Raw genomic sequence first — 27,329 nt, forward strand, 5'->3', positions numbered from 1 at the left:
AATGGGAAAACTACAACCTACCTCATAGGGTTTTTGTGGAGACTAAAGTGGAAATCTTGGCACAGATTAGGGATTCAATGTTTCCTCCTTCCAAGACCTATGACTACTGTGTAAGACTAGCCATCTGCCAAGTTTACTGGGCTATAAATGGCCCTGAGGCTATGAGCCATCACTATAGCAACACAAAGGGGCAAAGGAGGTCAGATCATCTCCTTTTCAGATCTCACTGGGTTATCAGAGAGACCCAAGCAAAAGGACTTCCCAGGCTGGAACACTTTTAGATCTTGCCTGTTTCCCAGGTGCCGTGATAATGCCATACACCTTACCCTCGATCTATGCCTAGAAACTTGAAGCTGTGGATGGCTGTAGTGAATTGAGTAGTGGCTCCCCCAAAGATATGTTCAGGTCTTGACCACCAGTACTTGTGAATGTGACCTTATTTGGGAAAAGGGTCTTTGACATAATTAAGGATCTCAAGATAGGATCATTGTGGATTTACAGAGGGCCCCAAGTCCAATGACAGGTGTCCTTACCAGAGAAAGGCGGAGGGATGTTTGAGAGACAAAGAGGAACAGCCATATGGAGTTGTGTGACCACAAGTCAAGGAACAGCTGGGGCCACCAGGGCTGGAAGGGGTAAGGAAGGATTCTCCCCTTGAGCCAGTGGAGGGAGCGTGGTCCTGCCAACACCTTGTTTCACACTTCTGGACTCCAGACTGAGAGATAATAAATTCCTTTTGTTTTTAAGTTCCCAAATTTATGGTAATTTGTTACAATATCCATGGGAAACTGATAGAATGGGTAATAGCCTTTATTTGCTCAGGTTGTGGGCAGCAGTTTCCCAAGTTGCAGGGAAACCAGAAAGAGTATTTGCAGTGAACCAACTGATGCTTTCCTAGGAAGGTGCTTCGAGCCGGGATGTACAGCCAAGAAAACCCAGTGTGGTGAAGGCGGCTCTTAGAGGGGCTTCCCTGTTACAAAGCAGAGGAGGGTGGGCAAACCCATGAGATGCTGCGGTCTCTGGGTGTCTCGGTGTCTAAACCTTCCCATCCGATCGGGCAAACAGGAGAGGGAGAGAAGCAGAAGAGGTGTTACTCTCTCAGAAACAGTGTCTGTAATTTTTTTACAGCAACTCTACTGAGATATAACTTGCATACAAATAATAAATTGCATCTTTATAAAATACAATTTGATAGGTTCTGGCATATGTATTAATACATGTGAAACATCACTATATCAAGATAATGAGCATATCCATCACCCTGAAAAGTTTCTTCTGCTCTTCATAACTCCTCACTCCTTCCAACTCCTATACCTCCCATCTGTAAACAACCACTGGTCTGTAACTATACAGTAACAGGCATTTTATAGAATTGTGTATAAATTCAGTCAAGCACTATGTACTCTTGTATTTTCAGGTTTTCTCATTCAGCATGGCTGTTTAGAGATTCATCCAGCCTACTGTATATCAAAAGTTCATTCCTTTTATTGCTGAGTAGTATTCCATTGAATGGATATGCCAGTTTGTTTATTCATTTACCTGTTGACACTGGGTTGTTCCCCGTTTGGGGCTATTACAGAAATGGCAGACGTGCCGTAAACGCTGGTGCAGACACTTCTGTGTGGACACGCGCTCTCATCTCTCTTGGGTGAACACCCAGCAGCAGAACGGCTAGGCTGTGTGGTGAGTTACATAAACCTTTTCAAGAAACTGCCAACTGTTCTTCAAAGTGGTGGTACCATTTTTCATTCCTACAATTAGGGTATAACAGTTCCAGTTCTTGTTCCTGCACATTCTTGCCAGCACCTGGTATGGTTAGTCTTCTTATTCTAAGTACATGTGAAATGTTACTCAGTTGTGGATTTGATTTGCACGTCCCTAATGACTAATAATGGCACCCCACTCCAGTACTCTTGCCTGGAAAATCCCACGGACAGAGGAGCCTGGTGGGCTGCAGTCCCACCGAAGAGTCGGACACGACTGAGCGACTTCACTTTCACTTTTCACTTTCATGCATTGGAGAAGGAAATGGCAACCCACTCCAGTGTTCTTGCCTGGAGAATCCCAGGGACGGGGGAGCCTGGTGGGCTGCCTTCTATGGGGTCGCACAGAGTCGGACATGACTGAAGCGACTTAGCAGCAGCAGCAGCAGCAATGACTAATAATGTTGAGCATATTTTTGTATGTTTATTTGCTGTGATATATCTTCTTTTGTAAAACGTGTGTTCAAATATTTTGCCAATTAAACAAACTGGGTTGTTTATTTTCTTACTAGTGAGCTTTGAGAGTTTTAAAATAATCTGAATATGATGGTAAGATTTTTAACTAAAAATTCAATTTCTTTAATAGTATAAAGCTACCAGGTATAGAAGCTTTTTCTTCTTGTGTGAACTTTGGTAATTTATATCTTTCAAGGAAATTTCCCTTTAATCTAAATTGTCAAATTTATTGTAATATTCATAATATTCCCTGATAATTCTTTTAATATTTGATGCCACTTCTCTAATTTGCGATATTAGTGGCAATTTGTGTCTTCTCTCTTATTAATCATCTTTCTCAATGAATCACCTTTATGTTTCATTGATTTTTTTTCTCTATTGTTTTTCTATTTTACTGACTTCCAACTCTAATCTTTTATTGTTTCATGCTTCTCTTTATGTTTAATTTGCTCTTCGTATTCTAGTTGGAAGCTTCACTGTATGTCATTGTTTTTATTTGTTTTTAAGGACACTTATTTGTTTTTTTTTCATATTTGATTTTTGGGACACTTTTGTTGGATAAAGAATCCTAGGTTGACAGGTTATTTTTTTCAGTATTATAACTCCATTTTCTTCTAGCTTATACAGTTTATGACGAGAAACTTGCTGTAACCCTTATCTTTGTAACAAAAGAAGGGTTTTGGTGTTTTGTTCTTGTTGGGGTTTTTCTGGTCTCTGTTTTTAAGATTTTCTTTTTACCACTGGTTTTAACCAATTTAATTATGATGTACCTTGGTGTAGTTTTCCTTGTTTCTTGGGCTTGGTTTAAGATTCTTTGATCTGTATAATTTATACATTCCATCGAATTTGGAAACATTTCCACCATTATTTCTTCAAACATGTTTTCTGCCTCTGCTGCTTCTTCAGATTCTCTAACTATACATGGGTTAGGCTATGCAAAGTTACCCTACAGCTCGCAGAGGCTTAGTGCTCTATTATTGTTATTTTAACCTCTGTGTCCAGTTTCAGTTTTTACTGCTATATGTTTTCCTTAAGTAATGTGCCGCTGATGCTAGTGGTGTAGTCAGTATAATTTTCACCTTGGAGACATTAGCTTTCACTTTAGAATTTGTTTGGGGCCTTTTTTATACCATTCATATCTCTAACTAATATGTTGAACCTTTTATCTAGCTTCCTGAGGTCTAACTAATATGTTCAACCTTTTATCTAGCTTCCGATCATATGGAATACAATTTTAAGAATAAATGTTTTTTTACTAATTTTATCTTGCATGTCAGTTCTGGATCAGTTTTGACTGACTGATCAATCCACTGAGTTTTCTCTTCATGTGGGCTGTATTTTCCGGCTTCATAGCATGCTTGTGAATTTTTTTTATCAGATTCAAGGCGGTATGAACATTATCTTGGTGGGTGCTGGATATTTTTGTATTCTTATATTCTTTAAGAATACATTCATTTGGCTGCGTCGGGTCCTCGTTGCGGCGCGTGGGATCTCCCTGTGGGACGTGGGCTCCAGCGCACACGGGCCTCAGCAGGTGCAGCGCTTGTGCTCTCTAGTCGTGGCACAGGCTCTGGAGCACATGTGGGCTTGACAGCTGCAGCAGGGCGTTATCTGCTCTGTGGCTTGAGGGTTCTGAGTTCCCTGACCAGGGACTGAACCCGTGTTTCCGCATGGCAAGGCAGATTCTTAACCACTGGACCATCAGGGAAGTCCCCCTTATAAATATTTTTGAACTTTTCTCTGAAATGCCACTGAATTAGTTGGAAACCACTTTATCCTTTTAGGTCTTGCTTCTGCTTTTGAGCTTTGTTAAGCAGAACCAAGGAGTGCTTATTGTGGATGTAATTTCTCTCCATTTCTGAGGCAAGACTATTCTTGGCATTTTACCTGTGTGCTAAGTTGCTTCAGTTGTGTCCAACTCTTTGTGACCCCATGGATTGTAGCTGCCAGGCTCCTCTGTCCATAGGATTTCCCAGACAAGAATACTGGAGTGAGTCGCCACGCCCTTCTCCAGGGGGCTTTCTCAACCCAGCCATCTCCTGTGAGAGAACCCACATCTTCTGTGTCTCCTGCACTGCAGGCAGTGTTCTTTACCACTGAGCCACCAGGGAAGCCCAGTATCTTACCTGGTGCTTATAAATTATAAGACTTTCCTCTCTGGTTGATGGGAATAAGCACTATTCCTGGCCCTGTGTAAACTTTGCTTATTGTTCCCTTTAATCCTTCTGAGTGGTTCTTTACCTGGACAGTTTTTTCACATGAATGGACTGACCAGTATTCAACTGAATACTCAAGAGAGGAACCTCAGTGAGCTCTCTCTTCTCTGCTACTCTGCCCTGAAAACTTGAGCTGCACTGGCATCCCTGGATCCCCAGCTTCATCTACTCAATTCAGGGAGACCATTGGGCTCTGCCTGGATTCCTTCTCCCTGTTCCACGGCCTCTGTGCTTTCTCTAGGTGGTGTGTGAGGGCAATCATAAAGCTCAATTCATTTGCTTTCTGTCTCTCAAGAATGACTATCCCATCCATTTTCTGAGGTCCAATGTCTTCAGAACCATTGTTTCATATGTTGTACTTTTTGTTACTGTCCAGATTTTTGGTTGTTTCAGGCAAGAGGGTAAATCTGGTCCCTGTTACTCTATCTTGGCCAAATGCCACAGCATAATAATTTCCCCCTTAATCTCTTTTATTTACTCATCTTATACTTCAATTCCAAAAAAGTCAATACTGCTGATTATTGCCAAGAAAGTCAGAAAGGTGGGCTTCAGCTTGAACACTATTACTACCTACACCTAGAATCAGAAAACATAAAATATCCCAAATATGATTTCTCTTCACTCAGTAGAGAAGCCGGTAACTATTTGACCCCCCTGAGGGCAGAGACGCCAACTAATATAATTCTATATCTCTGGTATCCAAAAAGGTGAACAGATAAAAGTATGTTTTTTATTTGGCAAAACTAAACATAAGAATTCCATCATATCATCATCATCATAAAAGTAGCTATATGCTGGTAGTTCACATAATTCTCTTATTCAGACCTTACAACAATCATTTTAGGTATGCATCATTTTTATTTTACTGCTACAGAAACTGAGAGTTGGAATAAATAGCTTCTATATTAATACCATGCAAACTAGGTAGTGGCAGAAATGGAATTCAAGTGACATTGCTAATCATGCTCTTAACCTCTATGTAATACTATGTTCTATGAAGTTTTTCTAAACCACAGGCTTCCTTACTGAAAGGCTACCCTCAGACTGTGCAGTCTAAAGCAGTACACCTAACCCCTGTGTATTCAGGTTTCTCATATATCAAATGGGAGATTTGCACCAAAGTACTGATTATTACTTTAGACTTACCTGCTTCACCGCCTGTGAGCAGTGGTAAACAAATCGGTGCTGGGTGACCTCATGAAATGATTTATGCAGCTTGGTCCTAAATTCCTGTGTGTCAGCTGCCTAAAAAGGGCCAGAAATAGAACATGCTGAGTTCCACTACTGGCAACCAAAGGGTGAGTACCCACAGGAAGTTTATACGGGGAGAGGACGAGACAGATAGAAAGGCAAACCAATGACATCCTCATGTTGTGTTAGAAGTTTCCCTAGTTCCTGTGGACACAGGGTAAGCAGAAGGAAGGTTGGGGATACTTGACATGGGACAGGCAGTTGTGGCTCCTATATATCTTCCAGATTCTGTTACCTAAGCGAGATCGATCACACAAGGTCTTTGTTCTCCTATCTCTATAGGAGATTATATATCCCAGAGAGCCATCTGTCTGTGAAGAGGTTATATAAACTGCTTTCCTCTAAAACAAGTTCCAAGAGAGCAAAGGTATCTACTGAACAATGAAGGCTGATATAGGAACTTTTTCCCCCAGATAAATCTTTCAGGGAGGAAAGGAACAGTAATAAGTTTGCATCTATAAGGAATGGGTAACAACCTCAACTTTAGTATAGAATTGTAAGATATTAAAGGGGACCTGAGTAGTCTCCTAATACAACACACTGTAATAGATGAGAAAACTGAAATTCAAACAGGAGAGGTGACCTACTTAAGATCTCATAGCCAGTTAGTATGAAAGTTAGGGCTAACTTTAGGACTGCCAGTATAGTGTCCTTCTTAATACCTTGTGCTACCCACATGACCCAGAAAGGTGAAGCTGTGAGAAGAATCACTAGATTATAAAGGTGTTATACACTTTGACCCATTAATTCCATTTATAGAAATTTTTTCTAGGAGATGATTCAAAAGAAGTAAGATATCACATACAGGTATTAACTGAACTATTTATTGGCAGAAAGAATGTAAACAGCTTAAATATCTGTCAGTAGGGGAATGGTTTATTAAGTTATATTAAACCAACACAGTGGAATAGTGGTTAACCAGTATTTAAGACTGTTGAAACAAGGGAAAAGGTCAAATTATATATTAATATAGAATACTTTGGCTATAATTATATAATATATATGAGATAAATATGCAAAAGTTAAGTGATAAATTTTATTAATTATATTACACTATTTTCTCAAGAGAAAAGTACACAAAATGAAGCAACTGACACGGAATGAATGTGTTACCCCACTGATAATACCAGTTGGTCAACACACATTGGAAGGGAGGAAGGGAGGAAAGAAACCAACATTTATTAAAGAATCTACCATGTGTTACACACATTCACATTTAGCCCTCAACTTCATAATAGCCCTGTGACATACTACTATTCTAATTTGTAGATGAACCACAGAAAAGTCCACATAGCTAATAAGTAAATGAGTCAAGATTTGAACTCAGGCCTCTGATTCCAAACCTTGTTACATTATTCCAAACTGCCAAACATATGTAATGCTTATCGTTGCTCAGTTATTTCCAATGTATTCTGTCACCATGATGTAATAGAACACTCTTCAGTAAGAAACTGGGACTCATGACCTAATCCTAGCTCTGCTTGTAACTATCTGTATGACCTAAAGGAAACAGAAATCCTAAATAACTTGTTTTCTCATTTATAAAATAGTATATACATCACTCTCTATTCAATGAACACATCATAAAACACTTACTTAGGTAGAATCATAGTAGGATCAAAGTAAATAATGTTTCTAAGAGCACTGCACATATTACGAAGAGAGGCAGCAGAATGTCATTAAAACCCCACACCTTTAAGCATCTCCAATCCTTACCAACCTGAAGCGTCTGGAGGCAGGTCTTCCGGAAGGTGCTATTTGTGCTTCCAGTCATAATACTCATGATGGAATCCACAGCCACTGACAGTGAGGCCTGTAGTTTCTGATGAGCCTAGGGAACGAAACAAGAAGGGGGAGACCATAGTTTATAATAATCCAAAACTGCTGGTTCAGAGAATCCTAAAGGGACCAAATATTTGAGTCAGAGCAGGATTTCAATAATGCTTCCCCTTCCACCAACAATACTTACTAAGATCGTGACATATAAAGGACACTTAAGGAATTTAAATACATTAAAAATGTTATCTCCTTTCACAGAGGTGACTTATTGACATAGATACATTCAGAAAAGACAAGCAGTAAGACACTGAGCAATAAAGCAGATATACTTACCATTAAAAAATACAACGCTTCAAGCTTTACTCTTAGTGTGGTTGTTTTTTGCTTGAAAAGGAGGGAATGTTAAGTAATAAATGTGTTACCAAAAGTATACAAGATGGAGGAATTCAGAAAGCCAGATATGAAGACAAAGTGATGCTATAAAGGATTAGCAAATGGAGGGAGAATTTAAGATTTACTGAAACAGTAGCTCTAGAAGCATGTGTGAGAAGGGGAAATATAGATAAGAGAGAGGTGCATTGATGTAAACTTTTATGTATAGAATAGATAAATAACGAGGTCCTACTATATAACCCAGAGAATGATATTCAATATCCTGTGATAAACCATAATGGAATAGGATTTTTCTTTAAAAAAGCATGTATATGTATGTATAACTGAATCATTCTGCTGTACAGCAGTAATACAACCTTATAAATTAACTATACTTCAGTTAAATTTCAGGCTAAGTGCATGCATGTGCTATCAATTTGTCTAGAACTTATGGTTAGAATAATAAAGCACTTTGGTGTGTGAAAGAGAGAAGACATTAATGGCACTATAAATTAATATACAATGACAGTTCAATGTGTAGAACTACCTAAAATAAATATTCTAGGGCCCCTCTGGTAGTTTAGACAGTAAAGAATCTGCCTGCAATGCAGGAGACTTGGATTCAGTCTCTGAGTTGGGAAGATCCCCTGGAGAAGGAAATGGCAACCCACTCCAGTATTCTTGCCTGGAGAATTCCATGGATAGAGGAGCCTGGCAGGCCACAGTCCTTGGGGTCACAAAGAGTTGGACATGACTGAGTGACTTTCACTTCACTATGGTTAGAATAATAAAGCACCTCAGTGTGTGAGAAAGAAGACATTAATGGCACTGTAAGTTAATATACAAGTTAGTTCAATGTGTAAAACTACCTCGAATTAATATGGAGTCCTGAGTTCAGTGTGTACTGTTCCTCCGTTATAAATGTTTTCCTGTTCCCTGGCATATAGGAGTGCTGAAAACCAACTGACAGGCAGGCAGAACCAAGCCCGTTCTGCTTGTGAAGAAACACAATGAAGTCAGTCACATGTTCCAAAAAGAACATAAAACTTGCTCTCAAAAAAAAAAAAGAGGTTTATTGTCAGTCATTTTCCCCGTCTATTATTTTGCCCCTCTTTACTCAAACTCACCTACAAGGAGGTAAGACTAAGCAAGTGGTTACAGTGATCGGTCTAGACTAAAGCCTGAGTTCCAAGGCAGTTTATAAGATCAGCCTAGGTGACAGAAGAGGAAGAAGCATTAAGGGAGGAAGGGCTCTCAGCCCCTGTCTGCCAGATACTCTATCTTTCTCTGAGAGAGAGGAGGAGAAAGGGAGCTGTGAATTTCTTATTACCTTGACAGCCTGGTGATGCTGCTCCAAGGCCCGGTCCACAGCGGCCTGGATGCAACCCTGAACCACGCTGTGGCTCTCCCTGAGGATGGCCCTGAGATGAGTTGAGAGCAAAGTGTGGACTCCTAAGGAGAGGGAGAATGTTGGTAACCTTGAGTGAGAATGACCACTTCAAGACTGCTGTTCATGTGCTCTGAGTCAGGGCTAAGGATGGGAAAGAGGCCTCTTCACAGAAGAGGCCACTTCCACCCATACACAAATAATTCCTTTTTTAGACACACACACACACACACACACACACAAAACCCCAAAACTTACAAACCTACCCAATTTCCACTTACAAAGGACAGAAAGTTCACTAAAAGTGCAGAATATTATGTTTGAAGAATCAGACGAAGGATCCTCTTTAATTCACATCAGAAACAGAAATATACACCACATACTCTAAACAGTGATACCAGTGACTCCGAAAGGAAAGGCAAAGCCTCCCGGAGAGTATGTCAATTCTATTTAGAGTGTCGCTGCTGGTGAGCACCACTGTCACTGTCAGGGTATCAAAGATGACTCCGAGAACTGCCGGTATAGTCTTTTTACTTTTTTTGTTTTGTTTTGTTTTCAGCTGGGTCATCACTGATGCGCTGCTTTTTCTCTAGCTGTGCTGAGTGGGGGTTACTCTTCGTTGCGGTGCACCAGCTCTAGGCACAGGCTTCAGTGGTCGCAGCACATGGGCTCTGTAGTTGTGGCTCCCAGGCTCCAGGGCACAGGCTCAGTAGTCATGGAGCATGGGCTCAGTTGCTCCACAGCAAGTGGGATCTTCCCCAACCAGGGATCAAACCTGTGTCCCCTGCATTGGCAGGCAGATTTTTAACCACTGGACCACCAGGGAAGTTCTGGTATAGTCTTTTTAAATGGTGGATTATCTCTGATAAAGTAACCACAGGCACCATTGCTCAGCATCCTTCAGAAAAGCTAACACGTGAGGTTGATGGGCAAAATACATCATTAAACAATACTTTAGCATTGATGATCCTGATATAGAGGAAGAATATAATAGAGGAAGACAAATTTACTTTTCAGGGTATCTGGAGAAAATGCTTCTTAATCTTTCTTTTTTGGTGCTTTTCTACTCTCTGGATGGTCTGCTCAAAAGTAAGGCTGGCGTGCTTTTCTCAGGGCTGTGTTTAAAATGGAAGTCAGAAGGAACATTTTCTACCACAAGGCACCGTGATGCTTTCCTGGAGGGGAAGGTAGTATGTGCTGTGCTCAAAAGGGGTCTGGAACTGGAGTCAACACAGACTCCACGGTCGATTCTACCACCAACTAATAGTGACCACGTCACTTCAAACGTTTCTCATTTTATTGCAGAAAGTGGCTTTTACCACTTGCTATCATGGGTATTCTGTGCAGATAAACTGGGATAATACATAGCAAGTGTTTTGGGATGTACATTGCAATACTCAGAAAATACCACTATTGCTATGACGGTATCATTTGGATTACTATTTTCTATAGTTTGGTCCTAAGAATAGCCTTAAGAAATCAGTTAGACCTCCTTTGAAAGCAGTCATTTAATTGAAAAGCTATAGTTTCATTCCTAAAACTGCTTATACCACCAGATGCCTTTAACACTGTGGCAAAATAATGAGTTAATCATAGAAAAGTTACCATGACAAGGTAGGCAGAAGGCCAATTCAGGGATTTTTTTTAAGATACATGGAAACAGACTGTAGTTCTGCACAATCTGTTTCCTAAAAGGAGCTCTGGAGAAAGCTTTCAAGGATATGAAAAAGAAGAGGGGGAAAAGAAAATAAAATCACTACATAATCTATAAAATTACTACATGTGTCTATATCTACCTGCCCTTACAGTGCATCTTCTTCAAAAGCTAGTCCTAAACTCTCAGATGTCTAAGGAAATTTTATTTATTTTTAAAAATTTATTTTTTGCTGCACCCCATGGCATGCAGAACTTCCCTGACCAGGGACTGAACCCCAATCTGCTGCAGTGGAAGCACAGCATCTGAACCACTGGACCAGCAGGGAAGCCCCAGGAATTTTAAGATAATAACTGCTCTGTTTACTGATGCAGTGATGAATTTCAATTTAATCTAATACTTAGTACAACTACCTGAAATGCTGCAGGCCTTCAGAGTCAAGCTAAACAGAGGTGTGCAAACCAGTACAGTTCTAGAAGAACGATAGGTAACCCTGGTTTCTGAGGAAATATGTTTAATAGGATTCAGAATGGGGTACCAGGACTTTATGTCATCCTAGGGAAGGCTGAACATAGCAGACCTAAAAAAAAAAAAAAAAAAAAAGCCTAAAAATACTAGATCTTACATCTTAAGAGGGTCTTTAGACTTGGAAGTGCTTTGATAGCACCTCGCCCAACAATCTCATGTTAAATATATGAAAAGGATCAGATAATTCATGTGACTTGCTTCCCAAAAGTCATTAAGGAATTTGATAGCAGAACTAAAAATTAACCCCAGGTCTCTTGATTGTACCCTGAAGTCCTTTCCACCATACTTAGCTGCTTCTTTTAAGAGCCTCTGTCCAGGCGAGCAGAAGCAGGTAACCAACAGCCCTAGGCATTTTCACGTTTGACCTCCTAGTTGTAAGCCTCACAGACTGCTCTATGTTTCCATTCCAGCACCTTAATGAATGGAACAGTGGGGCACCAGGGAACACCAGCTCTTCAAAGAGCTGCAAGCCGGAGCCCAGGAAAGCAGTGCTTCTCTCCTAATGAATATCTACATGGTGGGGAAAAGTAGGAGAGGCATGGAAGCTTGGCAGCAGGAAGAATCCCACAGGTTCAACAAATAACTGGCACCAGTCAATGTCAGCTCTTTTGATCTGGGGTTGTAAGCTGTCTCATTTCTCTTATGACTCAGTGGGAACAGGGCCACACCAAGCAGCACTGGAATGCCTAGAGAGTAAAGTCTTAAGAAAAAACACTGGCCCACAAAGGAAGGATAACACAGAAACAAGTCAGGAGCCCTGAAAGGGAGGCTTGTGAACATTTCCCCAGACATTCAGAAGCTCCACTTCTTGCTACTTCCTTCAGAGTTTCCGAGGGCACTGAGGAACACTTAACTTTATGTCTCAGACTTTACTGGATTCAAATGCATAAGCCACTCTTATTTGTTCAGTCACTAAGTCATGTCCGACTCTTTGCAACCCCATGGACTACAGCACGCCAGGTTTCTCTGTCCTTCACTATCTCCCAGAGTTCGCTCAAACTCATGTCCACTGAGTTACTGATGCCATCCAATCATCTCACACTCTGTCGTCCCCTTCGCCTCCTGCCCTCAATCTTTCCTAGCATCAGGGTCTTTTCCAATGAGCTGGCTCTTCACATCAGGCAGCCAAAGTACTGGAGCTTCAGCTTCAGCATCAGTCCTTCCAATGAGTATTCAGGGTTGATTTCCTTTAGGATTGACTGGTTTGATCTCCTTGCAGCCCAAGGTACTCTCAAGAGTTCTCCAGCACCACAATTCAAAAGCATCAACTCTTATATTCAGTGGTTTTCAAATTGTACCATGTTTAGGAATCACCTGAGAATTTTGTTAAAAACATATTCCTGAGCCATACAGATATTTACATTAGCAAAATTGAGTAAATCCTTGCCCGGGAAGCTGCACATTTTCAAATACTCCAGGTGATTCTGATGCACGTGTTTCATGGAGCACAAAACAGGATGTAAATCACAGCTTTAACAGAGAGAACCTTCTGATAGCAGGTTATTACCTATCTGTTAGATAAATGCCAAAGGCATCTGTATGCCTGAACAAGGACTCTTTGTCCTATTCCAGAAGTCGATGTGGCAATCCCACAAAGCCATTCATACCAATGCACTCCCACACCTCGTGCTGAATTTGAGATGTTGCGTTAAGGCCAAGACTGATAGCTTTTCTTGATTGTACTTGGGAAAGCAGGAGGATGGTGAATAGTACTCCAACCTGAGAAGCTTTAAAAACATACTGATACCTGAAGCCCACTTCAGTCCAAGGAAACCCAAATCTCTAGGGATGAGACGTGGGCATTTTTTAGAAGCTCCTCAGGTAATATATTGTGCAGCTGAGGTTGAGAACTACCCGTCTAAGGTAATACACTCTGTAGGGACCAACAGGAAGTGTCTGCTGATTTCTGGTCAACCAAATCTGGGATTGTCATCATCTAGGTGATGCTTCAAGATATAGATCTTTCTCACAGAGCATATAATTTAACTTATTTAAGTTTTTCACTGAAATGTGTTATTCTACAGAAGCACATCTATTCAGATTTATGCTTCATGTAAAGTCTCCTTTCTTTTAAAAATATTTTTATTGATTTATTTGGCTGCACCAGGTCTTAGCTGCAGCACATGGGATCTTTGATCTTTGTTGTGGGATCTTTAGTCATAGCATGTGAACTCTTAGTTGACATATGTGGGATCTAGTTCCCCAACCAGGGATTGCACTGGAGAGTTTAGGAGCATCGAGTCTTAGCCACTGGACCACCAGGGAAGTCCCCAAGTCTCTTTTATTTATTCTCTTAACATTTAAGCACATCCAAGGTGGCAGCCCCATTCTTCTATACCTACCCCAGAGTTCCATTTTCTGGCCTGGAAATTCTCTGTGGAAATCCACAAAGAGAAAAAGCAGCACAGTTTGTCCCTGGGAGCCCATATCCTGAGACTGATCTTCTCCCTCACTGGATTCCACCTGATAACTCACATCTGGAAGCACCGAACCTAGAGGATGAGATATTACAGAATATCCTAAGATAGGTAAAGCCCTCAAAAAGCTAAGTGAATAAACAACCCATGCTTCAAACAAAGAGGGGCCTGAGACAGATCTAAATTTGAACACTCCCTTCTCCTCCTGAATCTGTTTCTCTACCCACATGATGGAAGCAAATAATAGTGACTCACAAGAAGAACATCAAAATAACAACTGGGTGTGTAAAATGCAAACCGAACAGCATTCCTTAGAATTTACTGAGAAGCATTATATAATCAATTCATTCATTCCTCAAGTTACTTTCTAAGGTAGGTATCAGCAGTAACAGGCTAGTAAGATGTGGGTATCACTAGTAAAAGAGCTAACTTGTATTGAATGCCGACTTCATGCCATGTACCACATGAAATTGGCGTGAACTATCTCAACATTTAGATTTCACCACACTATAGTATGGGACCTAGTCTTAGGTTCTTTTACGGACAAGAAAAGAGGCACAGATAGGTTAAATACATTGCCCAACATGAGACAGTAGGTGATGGAACTGTTTAGACTAATCCCCAAATCTCTGCTCTTAACCACAATGCTATCTGATATTTGTATTCCCGTGTAATCTGATCCCTACAGTCACTTTCTAGCACCTTAATCTTTTAAAGTACAATCCAGGTGGTCCAATTCAGTTTAAATAAAAACATTAACAGACAATAACACATGTCATTCATTCACTTGCCTCACTTTCAGAGGAACATGAATCACCATTCAAGTTACTAAGACCCCCTAACAAGGGTCAAAGCCAGGAAGAGAAAATGGAATTTGGACTCGGGTACCAAGACAGCAGAGAAAACCCTTCACCCCCACTGATGGCGTTATATAAGTGCTGCCAGAGGTCTCAATTAGTGACAGAGGCCATCGTTGTCATTTCTTGGCCAGTTAAACATAATGTCTTCCTCAACGCCTGGGCACCTAATCTTCACCTCCACTGTTAGCTCAGTGTCTGTGGCCTTTCTTAATATAAAAAACAAGAGCCAGCCCACAGTTGTGGCCACAGCCTTATTAAGACCAAACATTCTTTCCTCACGAAACCACTTACCTACAGGAGTCCAAGGATACCTCCTTTCATGCCACCCTCTGGAAAAACTACCTACTCAAGAGAAAAGAGCCTCACCATGAGGCCTTCTTCCTAGATGAAGATTCTTTCTCTCAGAGATACATCCCTGTATCAGGAAGCTTCAATCTTCTCATACCAGTTATAACTCTAGAATAACTCCTCCCTGAATACCTCTTCCCTACTGGTGAAATTCCTCAGGATCCAGTTGAACAGACTGTCTTTTAAATATCAAAGGATTCTGGCTAACAACAGTCAAGTTCAAGAATATAAAGCTCCTAGACATCAGCTTATGGTTGCATATTCCTACTTCTCAGTTTCATTTGTTGGTCGAATTATTAAGTATCCAATTTTCAGCATGGTTTACCCAAAGCCAATGTGGTTAGGCTCTATATGAATAGGACAGTCAGTTTCCCAGGTATATTACTATACGGCTGATACTTCTGCCTTGCCTTTATGTATTATTATATTTTTTCTAAGTAATTTTATATGGATTTTTCTGATTTCATTGGGAAATGTTTCTCTTCCACAATAGGTCAAAGATGTGACTGCAACTTTAATAACCTTTTTAAAACTCCAGAGTTGACAGATTAAGGTACAACAGAAACCTTCTGAACAAATCCCTAGAAAGTAAAGGCCCATTGCCTACTTCAAGGAGACCAGGAATAGAGGAGGCAGTAGAAATGAGAGGGGAACCAGCATTAACACGTAATACCAAAACAGTTAGGCTCTGGTGGGGCTTTGCCTGTTGACACCTGTATGACTCACTTCACATGGACTCTCAGACTTAGCCAGACTCCTACCTGTACCCTCAACCTAAGCCATCAGATCACTAGGTCCTATTCTTATATATATTTGCTATTTATATTTTCTTGCATTTCTCTAATATTTTACAGAGTTCTTTATTCCTATGCAAACAAAGACAGAGAGAGAGATTTACCCCTGTCTAAACTGAGATCCCAATTGGGCACCATACACAAGTGGTGTTTCTTCCAGTCAATGAAATAAGAGGCGTCTTTGAAGACAGGAGTAGTTGGCTGCTCTGAATTTGGAAATATCAGAGGCAGACCTGAAGGTCCATACAGAAATATGTATAGTGGCTAAAGAAAACTCCAAAATGTTAGTTTTTTGTGATTATGTATTCATTTGCAAAAAACAAATGCAACACTGACCTGGTTCACACTCTCAGAAATAAACTAGCAAGCTAGGCAATTACATATTAAGCCCTTTCCACATTAAGGATAGATGTGAGTCACCAAAGATTGAACCACTAGAATCTTCAGAAATCTATTTCACGTTTAACGAGTGTGAGGTACCAGTACAGTATTGGGACAATTTGTTTATTTATTGATCCTACTCATTAAATCATAGGTTTGAATGGTATTAATAACACAGGCTAAACACAATACTATACTAAATTCTGGGGATACAAACATGAATATACAGATTTAACACCTACCTTCAAGTCAGATTTACAGTATGGGAGATACACATAAAAACCAATAAACTGTAATACTATGTGATGCATCCTAGATTAAAAACATATACCAAAGAATATTTTCCAGTGAGAATGAGTATGTTCAGATTGAGAAGGAAATGCTTCACCTTCTCCAACCTACTCTCTAACCAGGACTAAGAAAGACAGGCCCCTAAAATGGTTTCCTGCCCTTGACTTTCCAGTCCCACCCACACCCTCCCTATAACCCAGTGTTTCTCGACCTTGGCACACTGACACTCTGGGCCGGATGCTTCTTTACTGCGGGGCTGTCCCGTGCACTACAGGATGCTCAAGCAGCATCCCTGGCTTCTACCCACTCCCACTAGATGCCAGTATCACCTCTGCCTCCACTCATAAGGATCAAAATGTCTCCAGACATTGCCAGATGTCCTCTGAGGGCAAAAGTACCCAGTTAGGAACCACTGCATAAGCTTTTTTTGTCCCCCTGGACCAAAGCTAATAAGCCCAGAATATATATTTTCTTTCATCTTTCTGTTTTAATCCTCTTTTTAATAAGGTAAACAGGAGGCACTAAGTGTGAAGATTAAAATCCAGTGGGCACGGGGACATTATTGAAAGTCACAACAGAGCAAAGGGAGGCAGTGTCTATAAGTGAAGTCTCCGTCACAAACTCAAGAAGGCGTTAATGCACGAGCTGAGGCCAACACATTCGCTGTTTGGAGCCAGGGAGCTTTGAAGTGTTGCAAACTAAGAATAAGGGTGGCGTATCTGAACAGTCAGGATGTGTGAATGTCTTTTAATTAATTGGGTTGTTTAAACTATTTACATTTAATATGAATTCTGTTATGGTTGCATTTAAATCTATCATCTTGTTATGTATTTTCTGTTTGTTCCTTGTATTTTATTTCCTTTTTCTTCTTTTCTATTTTTGGATTCTATTTTTGCTTGGGTATTTTTAATAATTCCATTTTATCCCCCTTTTTGACTTACTAGTTATAACTCTTTGTGGTATTAACTTAGGGATTGCTTTAGGTTTTATAGTACACAACTACACCTTATCCAGTCTGCCTTCAAGGAAAAGAAAATAAAATACAAGGAATAAGCAGAACACAGGTAAGGAGATAGATTTAAACTCAACCATAACAGTATTCATAGTAAATGTAAATATCACTTAAAGTTCACACACTTATAGTGTGAGAATCCTTCAAACAATATACTTGTTTACTCCTGTGTCATTCTAGCCATAGCATATACTATACCATAATCACTCACCTATGGAAAAAACACTGAGGCTCTATATCTCTAAAAATCTGACCACTTCCAAATTCCAGACCAAAATTTCTATATGGCTATTTTTAAAACATGTTCTGCAGGCAACATAAATGCAACATATGTAAAGCTAAACTAATCTTCTTTACTCCTCAGATCTGCTATTTATAATTTTCATCTTGTTGCCAGCATCATTATTCTGTCAGCCATCCATGGAAATCTTTTCCAACAGCTTTACTGAGATTTAATTTACATATCATACAAATCACCCATTTAAAGTGTACAATTAAATTGGTTTCAGTATATTCAAAAAGTTGTGCAACCATCACCACCATCAGTTTTAGGATATTTTTTATCACCCCCAAAAGAATCCTTCCCCATCTATTTTCTGTTTCCATATATCTATATCTCCATATATCTATATCCACCCTGTATCTTCTACATATAGGGCTGTTGACAGCAACTTTAGCTACTTCTTGCCCCTAATCTCTCCCTAGCCAAAACAGGGAACTGGTTACCTCGTTTTGTTGATTCCTTCCAGTGATAACCTCTCCTTTCCATGCTCATCACACCTTTAGTTCATGCACTTAATATCTCTCACCCAGTTCACTTACTTATGTACTTAGTGATTACTGACTTTTCTCTCCCACCCACCCTGTACAAGGCTGCTGGCGATTCCTAAAACATTAACTGGTTTCCCATTATACACACAATAAAATTCACATTCCTTAGTGTGGCACTCAAGATCCAAAATATTCAACTCCAAACTACTTTTCCAGCCTCACTGCTCCTACTTGCATCATTCACTCCTGCTCCGGTCACACTGGACCGTAAGAAAACCGGGTGGCACATGCGTCATATTTTATAGTTTTCAGTTTCTTGAACAAATTTGCAAGCTTAGCTTTCATATTGGATTTTTGTTTTTATACAAATCATACCAGCTTCTACATACAGAGTTTATGTTCTAGCAGCTTTCCTAGGATTGAAATATAAAAATCCATTTTCAAAGACAAGGAATTTGAAAATTTTCATGGACTCTGTCATCAAAAGGATATGGAAACGGAAGAGATCCTGTTCAGCTGGTTGGAAAAGACCTTCGGGCAAGGACACAGAGCCACGGCTGGAGTCAGCGTCAGCTCTCCCAACAAGCCCATTCCTACCACATCATCAGGGATGAAGAGCATCACTGGGTGTCCCAGCACAGGATGGATTCTGCTGCAGGGTAATTCAGTTGTGTCAAATTTTGGTGTACTGTCAAAAAAAAAGCAGATAAGACAAATTTCGCCTTTTTCCCTCTTAAGAAATTATTTTAAAGGGAATTCAAGATTCTTTTTATAACCTCTAGCATATGCATAACCATATAATCCACCACATAAATTTTGCTGGAATAAGTAACTTGTGTCCCACTCAGTGAATCACAGGCAATGGAAAAAGTAGACAAATTGGCATTTCAGGAATTGCAGCGTGGCTCCTGCTTTTGCTCAAAAGTCTATTTCCTCTACTAAAACTACTCTGTGGTTCTGAGCAGAAGTTTCCAAGATAATTCAAAGATCAGCATGGTGGAGGTGGGGTATGGGTCAGCGGTCCCTGAATCACAAATGGCCTAAAACTGGCCTCGTGATTCTTAGATGTCTGCTTTTACATATGCTGCACTTTCCCCTGAAGAAGTCTTAGGTTACTATTTGGTAGGAGTGATGAGAAAAAACTGGAACATCTTCCACTCCTAGAAAGAATCTTGTGAAATCTGGTATTTGTTTACTTTCTGAGAGCTCTTTTATAAACAGAAAAGAAATATTAATAAACCTTTCCCCCTTTCTCTAATCAGGTCACCCAGGGAAATATGTCCACAAACACTGGCTTAGAGGCTTAAACTCTTTCAGTAAATCTATGATAGCAAGCTGTCTACCTGCAGGGATTGTACGATGCTAGAAGATTACTAAAGAAAGATATGGGATGAGGGTTTTATTTCCTGCAAATATTAAAGAATAAACATATTCTAATTGGAGAGGTAATTTTGAGCAAGAGTAAGAAAACAGATTGAGAAACCACAGGCAGCCTCTTCAAGCCTTAAGATCCTATGGCTACCAGTATTGATTCAGGGGATAAAGCAGAGGCAGAAACTACTGAAGAAAGAATAAATTAGCTGGACTTAAACGTAAGTTAGGCTTAGTCTTGCTATAAATTGGACAGCACAGGAAGGCAAAGCACAGGGTTCTATTCCATTTATTTTCCACCTCCTCCATGGATTTTTTCTTTTTTTTTTTTGTAGTCTGAAAAAGGTGGAGGTGGGAAGAAAGATGATTTCTAAGTCTATGTAAAATGCTAACACACAAACAATAATATACAAAGAATTCCTTTGTATTCATAGTATCTCTCTACCCAAGAGTGCAAGTAACCTTTTAAAGTAATTTCTCTCTTCTCATGCCTAAATGGAATTGGAATTAGCAGTTTGTTTTGATTTATTCACAGAAGAAACTAAGGCTTGGAGAGAAGAAGGAACATGCATGCCCTCAGGTAAATAAGAATACATTCAAGGAGCCAGGAATAATAACAATTTTCAATACAGATGGCTTAAATTTTTTTACTTTCACTTTTCTTACAGAGATTCTGACACTTGGCACTAAGAATTGACAACTGAGACCATTTTCAATTTCTTCCCACATTCATACTCATAATAAGAGTAAAACATGGAGCGGGACAACAAGGCTTTCCCCTTCACCTCAGGTAATGCTGACAGTTTACGACAAGAGCAATTCCATTCGACAGGTTCAAAGTAGGTTCCTTCTCTGCCCTGCAAAGTAAAGAAAAGCTAAGCCATATATTAAAGACTCTAAGACCAATTTCTGCCTGATACAAATTTAGGTGCATTAGTACCAATTCCAGAGATGACTGAAATTTGGTAACCAATTAACCAAGGGGAAGGAGCTTCCCTGATAGCTCAATTGGTAAAGAATCTGCCTGCAATGCAGGAGACCCTGGTTTGATTCCTGGGTCAGGAAGATCCCCTGGAGGAGGGATAGGCTACCCACTCCAGTATTCTTGGGCTTCCCTTATGGCTCAACTGGTAAAGAATCCGCCTGCAGTGCGAGAGACCTGGGTTCAATCCCTGGGTTGGGAAGATCCCCTGGAGAAGGGAAAGGCTGCCCATTCCAGTATTCTGGCCTAGAGAATTCCATGGACTGCATAGTCCATGGGGTTGCAAAGAGTTGGACACAACTGAGTGACTTTCACTTCACTAACCAAGGGGAATGGCGCAGTGGTCTGCCAATGCAGGAGACTCAAGAGATACAGGTTCAATCCCTGGGTCAGGAAGATTCCCTGGAATAGGAAATGGCAACCCACTCCAGTATTCTCGCCTGGGAAATTCCATGTACAACAAGTTTGGCTGGCTACAGTCCATGAGGTCACAAAGAGTTGGACACAACTGAGTGACTGAGCGCACACAACCAAGAGGAAATGGTTATTTTTAAGTTTACTCATTCCAGTGACAGGGAAAGGCATGAAAGGTTTAATCTACTTATTCATTAAAAAACTAATCTAGAAAATAAGAAAATGTGGGGGTCTTGGAAAATAAGTTTCAAAGTGACTTTGAGTCAAGAAATCAAACTGTGAACCCACTGGAAATAGGACAATAATAACAGAAAAACTGTAGAACCATTGCATAAACTTAAGTCAGGGATTAAGGACTTACCCAAAGATCTCCATGGAGAGGATTCCATTTACCTTTACACTGAAATTAAATCTAATCTGCAAAATAAATGGGGTGTGATATTTAACATGAACCAGAACAAGGATTAAAAGCTTCCATACTCAATTCCTAAAGAAGATACTCTTTATATCATCTTCCCCTCCTCCACTGCAATTTCCCTAAACATAGTTAACACCTGTCTGTGTTCAAATTCTGAATCCTAAATACACTGAGTTCTACCTTAGAATTCTAATTAGTCACAGATTATGTACATCATGCAAAATGCTGGGCTGGATGAAGAACAAGCTGGAATTAAGACTGCTGGGAGAAATATCAATAAACTCAGATATGCAGATGACACCACCCTTAAGGCAGAAAGTGAGGAAGAACTAAAGAGCCTCTTGATGAAAGTGAAAGAGGACAGTGAAGAAGTTGGCTTAAAACTCAGCATTCAGAAAACTAAGATCATGGCATCCGGCCCCATCACTTTATGGCAAAGAGATGGGGAAACAACGGAAACAGTGAGAAACTTTATTTTCAGATCAGATCAGTCGCTCAGTCGTGTCTGACTCTTTGCGTCCCCATGAATCTCAGCACGCCAGGCCTCCCTGTCCATCACCAACTCCCAGAGTTCACCCAGACTCAGTCCATTGAGTCAGCGATGCCATCCAGCCATCTCATCCTCTGTTGTCCCCTTCTCCTCTTGCCCCCAATCCCTCCCAGCATCAGAGTCTTTTCCAATGAGTCAACTCTTCGCGTGAGGTGGCCAAAGTACTGGAGTTTCAGCTTTAGCATCATTCCTTCCAAAGAAATCCCAGGGCTGATCTCCTTCAGAATGGACTGGTTGGATCTCTTTGCAGTCCAAGGGACTCTGAAGAGTCTTCTCCAACACCACAGTTCAAAAGCATCAATTCTTCGGCGCTCAGCCTTCTTCACAGTCCAACTCTCACATCCATACATGACCGCAGGAAAAATCATAGCCTTGACTAGATGAACCTTTGTTGGCAAAGTAATGTCTCTGCTTTTAAACATGCTATCTAGGTTGGTCATAACTTTATTTTGGGGGGCTCCAAAATCACTGCAGATGGTGACTGCAGCCATGAAATTAAAAGACGCTTGCTCCTTGGAAAAAAGCTATGACCAACCTAGACAGCATATTAAAAAGCAGAGACAATACTTTGCCAACAAAGGTCCATCTAGTCAAAGCTATGGTTTATCCAGTAGTCATGTATGGATGTGAGAGTTGGACTATAAAGAAAGCTGAGCGCTGAAGAATTGATGCTTTCAAACTGTGGGGTTAGAGAAGACTCTTGAGAGTCCCTTGGACTGCAAGGAAATCCAACCAGTCCATCCTAAAGGAAATCAGTCCTGAATATTCATTGGAGGGACTGATGCTGAAGCTGAAACTCCAATACTTTGGCCACCTGGCCAACTGATGCAAAGAGCTGACTCATTTGAAAAGATCCTGATGCTGGGAAAGACTCAAGGCGGGAGGAGAAGGGGATGATAGAGGATGAGATGGTTGGATGGCATCACCAACTCGACGGACATGAGTTTGAGTAAGCTCCAGGAGCTGGTGATAGACAAGGAAGTCTGGCGTGCTGCAGTCCGTAGGGCTGCACAATTGAACTATTGAACTCAACTGATGAGGAAATATTACCCTTTGTCCTCTGCTGTTCTCCTAATGTATTTCTTCTCCCCTTCTTAAAGAACTATCCGTTTCTCTCTCTATTGCTTCCATTGTTTTCATATATGGAAATTCCATGCTTTTTTCTTTGTTTTTTTTCTCCTATCCCCATCAGACTCTTATGTTCTCCCTCCAGTTTACTTTACTGTTGTAATTATTTTCTACCTTCAACCTATACTTTTTCTTTCTACATAATATCATGGGTAATAAGAGACTCTAGAGCCAGACTGTATCCTTTCAAATTGTGGCTCTGCAAGTTATTTAACTTCAGCACCACAGTTTCCTGGGCTGTAAAATGGGGATGATGATGATAAAACCTACTTCACAAGGGGTACTGGGAGAGCTGAATGAATGAATATGTGGTGAACACTTGGAATAGAGACTGGCTAACAATAAATACTGAATCTTGCTTAAGACAGAAATAGTAGGAAACCTGCAAGAAAAACCGGGAAAGTTATACAGCATACTTTATTGCTGTGACTTTATGAACATTTCTAACTACAGGTAATAATAAAAATTTTAGCTCTCCTGAGTTTAAAGTCAGAATTTCCTTATTTACTGTTATAGTCACTTTAGAAAAGGAGGAGATAATCAGCAGTTTATTATCCAGGTTTAAAAGAAAAAAGAAGCACAGAGGAGGGAAATGAGGTATTCAAAGTGATACAATAAAACAGTAAGGCAGTGAAAATATGAATCTAAAACAAAGTTCTCTCTATATCCACAGGCTCTCAAAGATGTCACATGGCCAATACCAAGCCTGCCTTAGAGATACAGGAACCAAACCAATTCAATATTAAAACTTTTAATCACTGTCATAAAAAGAAAGAGAACCAATCAGATGTTCCCATGCCCTACAGAGTAGAGGTCTCTTAAAAACACATGACTTAAACAAGAGAATCATTATTGTGCAGAAAGAACAGCTTACCTTGGGGAGCACAGTGATGACTTTGCGTAAAAAATTCTTTATAACCAGACTGTCTGTCATCAAAGTCCTGGGCTTTACATCAGCCTATAACAAAAACATCCACCACATAAGCACAAACTCAAGGGCACAAATGAATTAAATTATGATATTTCTTCTTATAAAAATAACTACACCTCAGACATCCAGGGGGAAAAAAGTAATTTAGATTGGAGCTGAGAAGAGTAATCCTAGCTTAACTCTACTATCCTAATGAGGGTCAATCTGTATTAAGAATTTCAATGGGGCTTTCCTGGAGGCTCAGTGGTAAAGAATCCACCTGCCAGTGCAGAAGACATGGGTTCAATCCCTGATCCGGGAATATCCCACATGCCATGGAGCAATAAGCCTGTGCACCACAACTGTTGAGCCTGTGCTCTAGAGCCCAGGCACTGCCACTACTGAAGCTCATGTGCTTCAGAGCCTGTGCTCCACTCCAACATAAGTCACCGCAGTTAGCCCACACACCACAGCTAGAGAGTAGCCCCTGTTTGCAACTACTAGAGAAAAGCCCATATCAGCAATGAAGACTCAGCACAGCCAAAAGTTAATAAATAAAATTTAAAAAACCAAAGAATCTCAATGGAGTCAAAGGAGCAGACATTAAAAAGACCCTATTTTTAAACCTTAATCTGTTCATCCATTTATTTTTAAGGAAAAGCTGTAAAGCAGAAGCTCATAAGTCAGAAGGTCTGTGTTCTGTGAAAGTGAATGAAACTAGGATTGAACCAGGTCTCCCACGCATAGAAGATGGATTCTTTACCAGTTGAGCCACAAGGGAAGCCCTCCATAAAAAAAAAAAAAAAAAAAAAAAAAAGGTTCAAAGAGATTAAACAACCTTGCCAAGGTCTTGCTGATCTGGCTCCAAAGCTTTAGCTTTAACCACTTTCCTACACTACAAGCCAGTGATCAAATTCGGGTCTCCCACATTGCAGGTGGATTCTTTACCAGCTGAGCCACAAGGGAAGCCCAAGAACACTGGAGAGGGTATCCTATCCCTTCTCCAGAAGATCTTCCTGACCCAAGAATTGAACTGGGGTCTCCTGCCTTGCAGGTGGATTCTTTACCAACTGAGCTATCAGGGAAGCTCTTTACATTTAATATAATGTCCTTAAAACCATAGTTAGAAGGTGTCTCCTAAAAACTAGAGAAGTTAATGAAGAGGAAATAGAGTCAGAAATCAGTAAGTTTTTATTAGTGGCTCAGAGAATACAAACTCATGTACTAGGTACATATTAAAGGAGAAAAAAGGTCCCAAATCTCAAAATCTCAACACAATAAAGAAAAAACATGTAAATAGCTAATAAAGAAGAATAAATTATTATAATACTTTTTTATAAGTTCACTGAAAAAAGATCAATAACTGTGCAATGGGTGGGGATGATTAGAATAACTATTATAAAAATATTTTAAAATATTAGAAAAATGGATGGGGATTATTAGAAAATTTGGAAGCAAATCTAGGATTATTGACATGTGTAAGTAGTAGTAAGTAAACACTAACTGTAGCATACATATCAGTCATATCCTTATTTTTAAAATGTTTATTATAAAATGTTCAAATGCAGAAAAGCAATGGTCTCTTTAAAGCATTTTCCATACTTAACACTTCAAAAACAACTTCTTGGAACAGTTTCAAACTTCTGTAACCTTAGTGATTATAGGGTGTATCATATAAAGGGCTTAATTATATCTAGCAGTAAGGCAACCAAACAAGTGAAAGTTCCTTGAAAAGCTACCAGGGAGGGTCTACCATTAATAATGATGGGAACTATCATTTACTGAACACCTGCTACATGCCAAGCAGTTTACATACAAGTAGAAGATATCCCCATTTTATGGGTGAGGATAATGAGACTAAAGAAGTTAATTAATTTGTCCAAGGTCACACATAGCTAATTAGCTCACAGAATTGGGATTCAAACCTAGATCTGAGAACTCCAAAGCCCACCTTTCACTATACAATGCTACCTCTCCAAGAAAGCTCATTTTCTGTACATAGCTATCTGAATCAGATATTATGTAATCTATCATTATTTCTTATGGAACCTTATGGGCAATGCTTACATATGATTACTGAATATGTATATGTATTTACTCATTGATAAAACACTTAATGTTTATTATGTGCCTAGGTTTACAGAGATAAGTAAAACCATCTCTAAATTTGAAGAGGTTACACTTAAGTAGAAGAGAAAGAGGAAATAAATAATTTATATGATAATGTGAAGAAGCTTTATGATTTAAACATATAAGAGAAGCTAAAAAAATACACAGGAATGATTGGCACCTAATCCAGACTGAGAATATAAAGTGAAATAATGTCAGGTCAGCAGAGGATAGTTAACACAAAACAAATAGCTCCTTTTAAGACCTACTGATAAATTATTGAAAGAGAGAGATGGGGGGAGGGAGGAAGAGACACTACACAATCTTTTACAGCCAGTACCCAGGCCTAATGTACCTTCAGAAACAGTGAACTTATATGTTATCAGGAAAAAAATATGCTGCCAGTCCTGGGCAGCAGAAATTACCACTGAATCATATGTTTCAGTCATTATCCTTAAATACAAGTCTAATCATATGATAGATTATGGGAGGGATTTTATATTTTTAAATATAAACTTATGCAGTTATGGGCTCTATATGACTTTGTAAGAGAATATCAGTGTCTCTTTCTTTGCTTAAATAGGTAAGTACCCAGATGATGGATAATAAGAGAAACACAGAGATAGATGTTTTTATGTCTACATGTATATCTCTAGTCATTGTATCATTTACTATTATAACAAAAATGAATACAAAAATGGATAAATCTGTCAAGATCTTGCAAAATCAAATTGTTTTTTGAAGGACATATCACCCAGCCTAATGGACTCCAAGGTGCAGGACTGAGCATAAACACAAACCCAGCAACCTTTTTTTTGGCCACCTGGCACTGCATGTGGGATCTCAGTTTCCAGCCCAGGGATTCAATGCACGGCCCCTGCAGTGGGAGCACTGGAAGTGCAGCGTTTTAACCACTGGACCACCAGGGAAGTCCCACCAGCATCTCTCTTAAATGAAGTTTTCCCTCAGTCTTCCCTGGAATTAGCTTTCCCCACATGCCCAAAGCAGTGGATCACTTGTTACTGCCTTTTCACGGATGTCTCCATTCACTAGCCTTTGCTGTAAACCTTGCTACCTGGCCCTTCTCCCCACCTGAAGTATACACGTATGATGAAATCTTTTCACAACCTCCCCTTTTCCTCTCCCCATTCTCTTCATTCAAGTATC

General features: G+C 39.9%; 1 protein-coding gene and 1 long non-coding RNA gene across 2 annotated transcripts in view; one reads left to right on the top strand and one right to left on the bottom strand.

Annotated features, from left to right (window-relative positions):
* Window positions 1-27,329, bottom strand: part of TOP6BL (TOP6B like initiator of meiotic double strand breaks) — an 87,921-nt gene that overhangs the window by 8,845 nt on the left and 51,747 nt on the right. Inside the window, exons 5-13 of the mRNA XM_070359664.1 lie at window positions 24,018-24,101; window positions 21,409-21,464; window positions 20,437-20,508; window positions 18,769-18,968; window positions 15,930-16,076; window positions 13,749-13,898; window positions 9,168-9,289; window positions 7,407-7,517; window positions 5,582-5,680 (exon numbers count right to left, since the gene is read on the bottom strand). Coding sequence (XP_070215765.1) covers window positions 5,582-5,680; window positions 7,407-7,517; window positions 9,168-9,289; window positions 13,749-13,898; window positions 15,930-16,076; window positions 18,769-18,968; window positions 20,437-20,508; window positions 21,409-21,464; window positions 24,018-24,101 — 1,041 coding nt within the window. The remainder of the gene's footprint in view (window positions 1-5,581; window positions 5,681-7,406; window positions 7,518-9,167; window positions 9,290-13,748; window positions 13,899-15,929; window positions 16,077-18,768; window positions 18,969-20,436; window positions 20,509-21,408; window positions 21,465-24,017; window positions 24,102-27,329) is intronic.
* Window positions 1-27,329, top strand: part of LOC138984691 (uncharacterized) — a 40,221-nt gene that overhangs the window by 8,684 nt on the left and 4,208 nt on the right. The window contains exons 3-6 of the long non-coding RNA XR_011461957.1: window positions 1,580-1,683; window positions 18,768-18,939; window positions 20,187-20,231; window positions 20,320-20,441. This is a non-coding gene — a long non-coding RNA (uncharacterized lncRNA). The remainder of the gene's footprint in view (window positions 1-1,579; window positions 1,684-18,767; window positions 18,940-20,186; window positions 20,232-20,319; window positions 20,442-27,329) is intronic.

This window comes from Bos mutus, chromosome 22 (genome assembly GCF_027580195.1).
Source record: "Bos mutus isolate GX-2022 chromosome 22, NWIPB_WYAK_1.1, whole genome shotgun sequence".
Lineage (NCBI taxonomy): Eukaryota > Metazoa > Chordata > Mammalia > Artiodactyla > Bovidae > Bos > Bos mutus.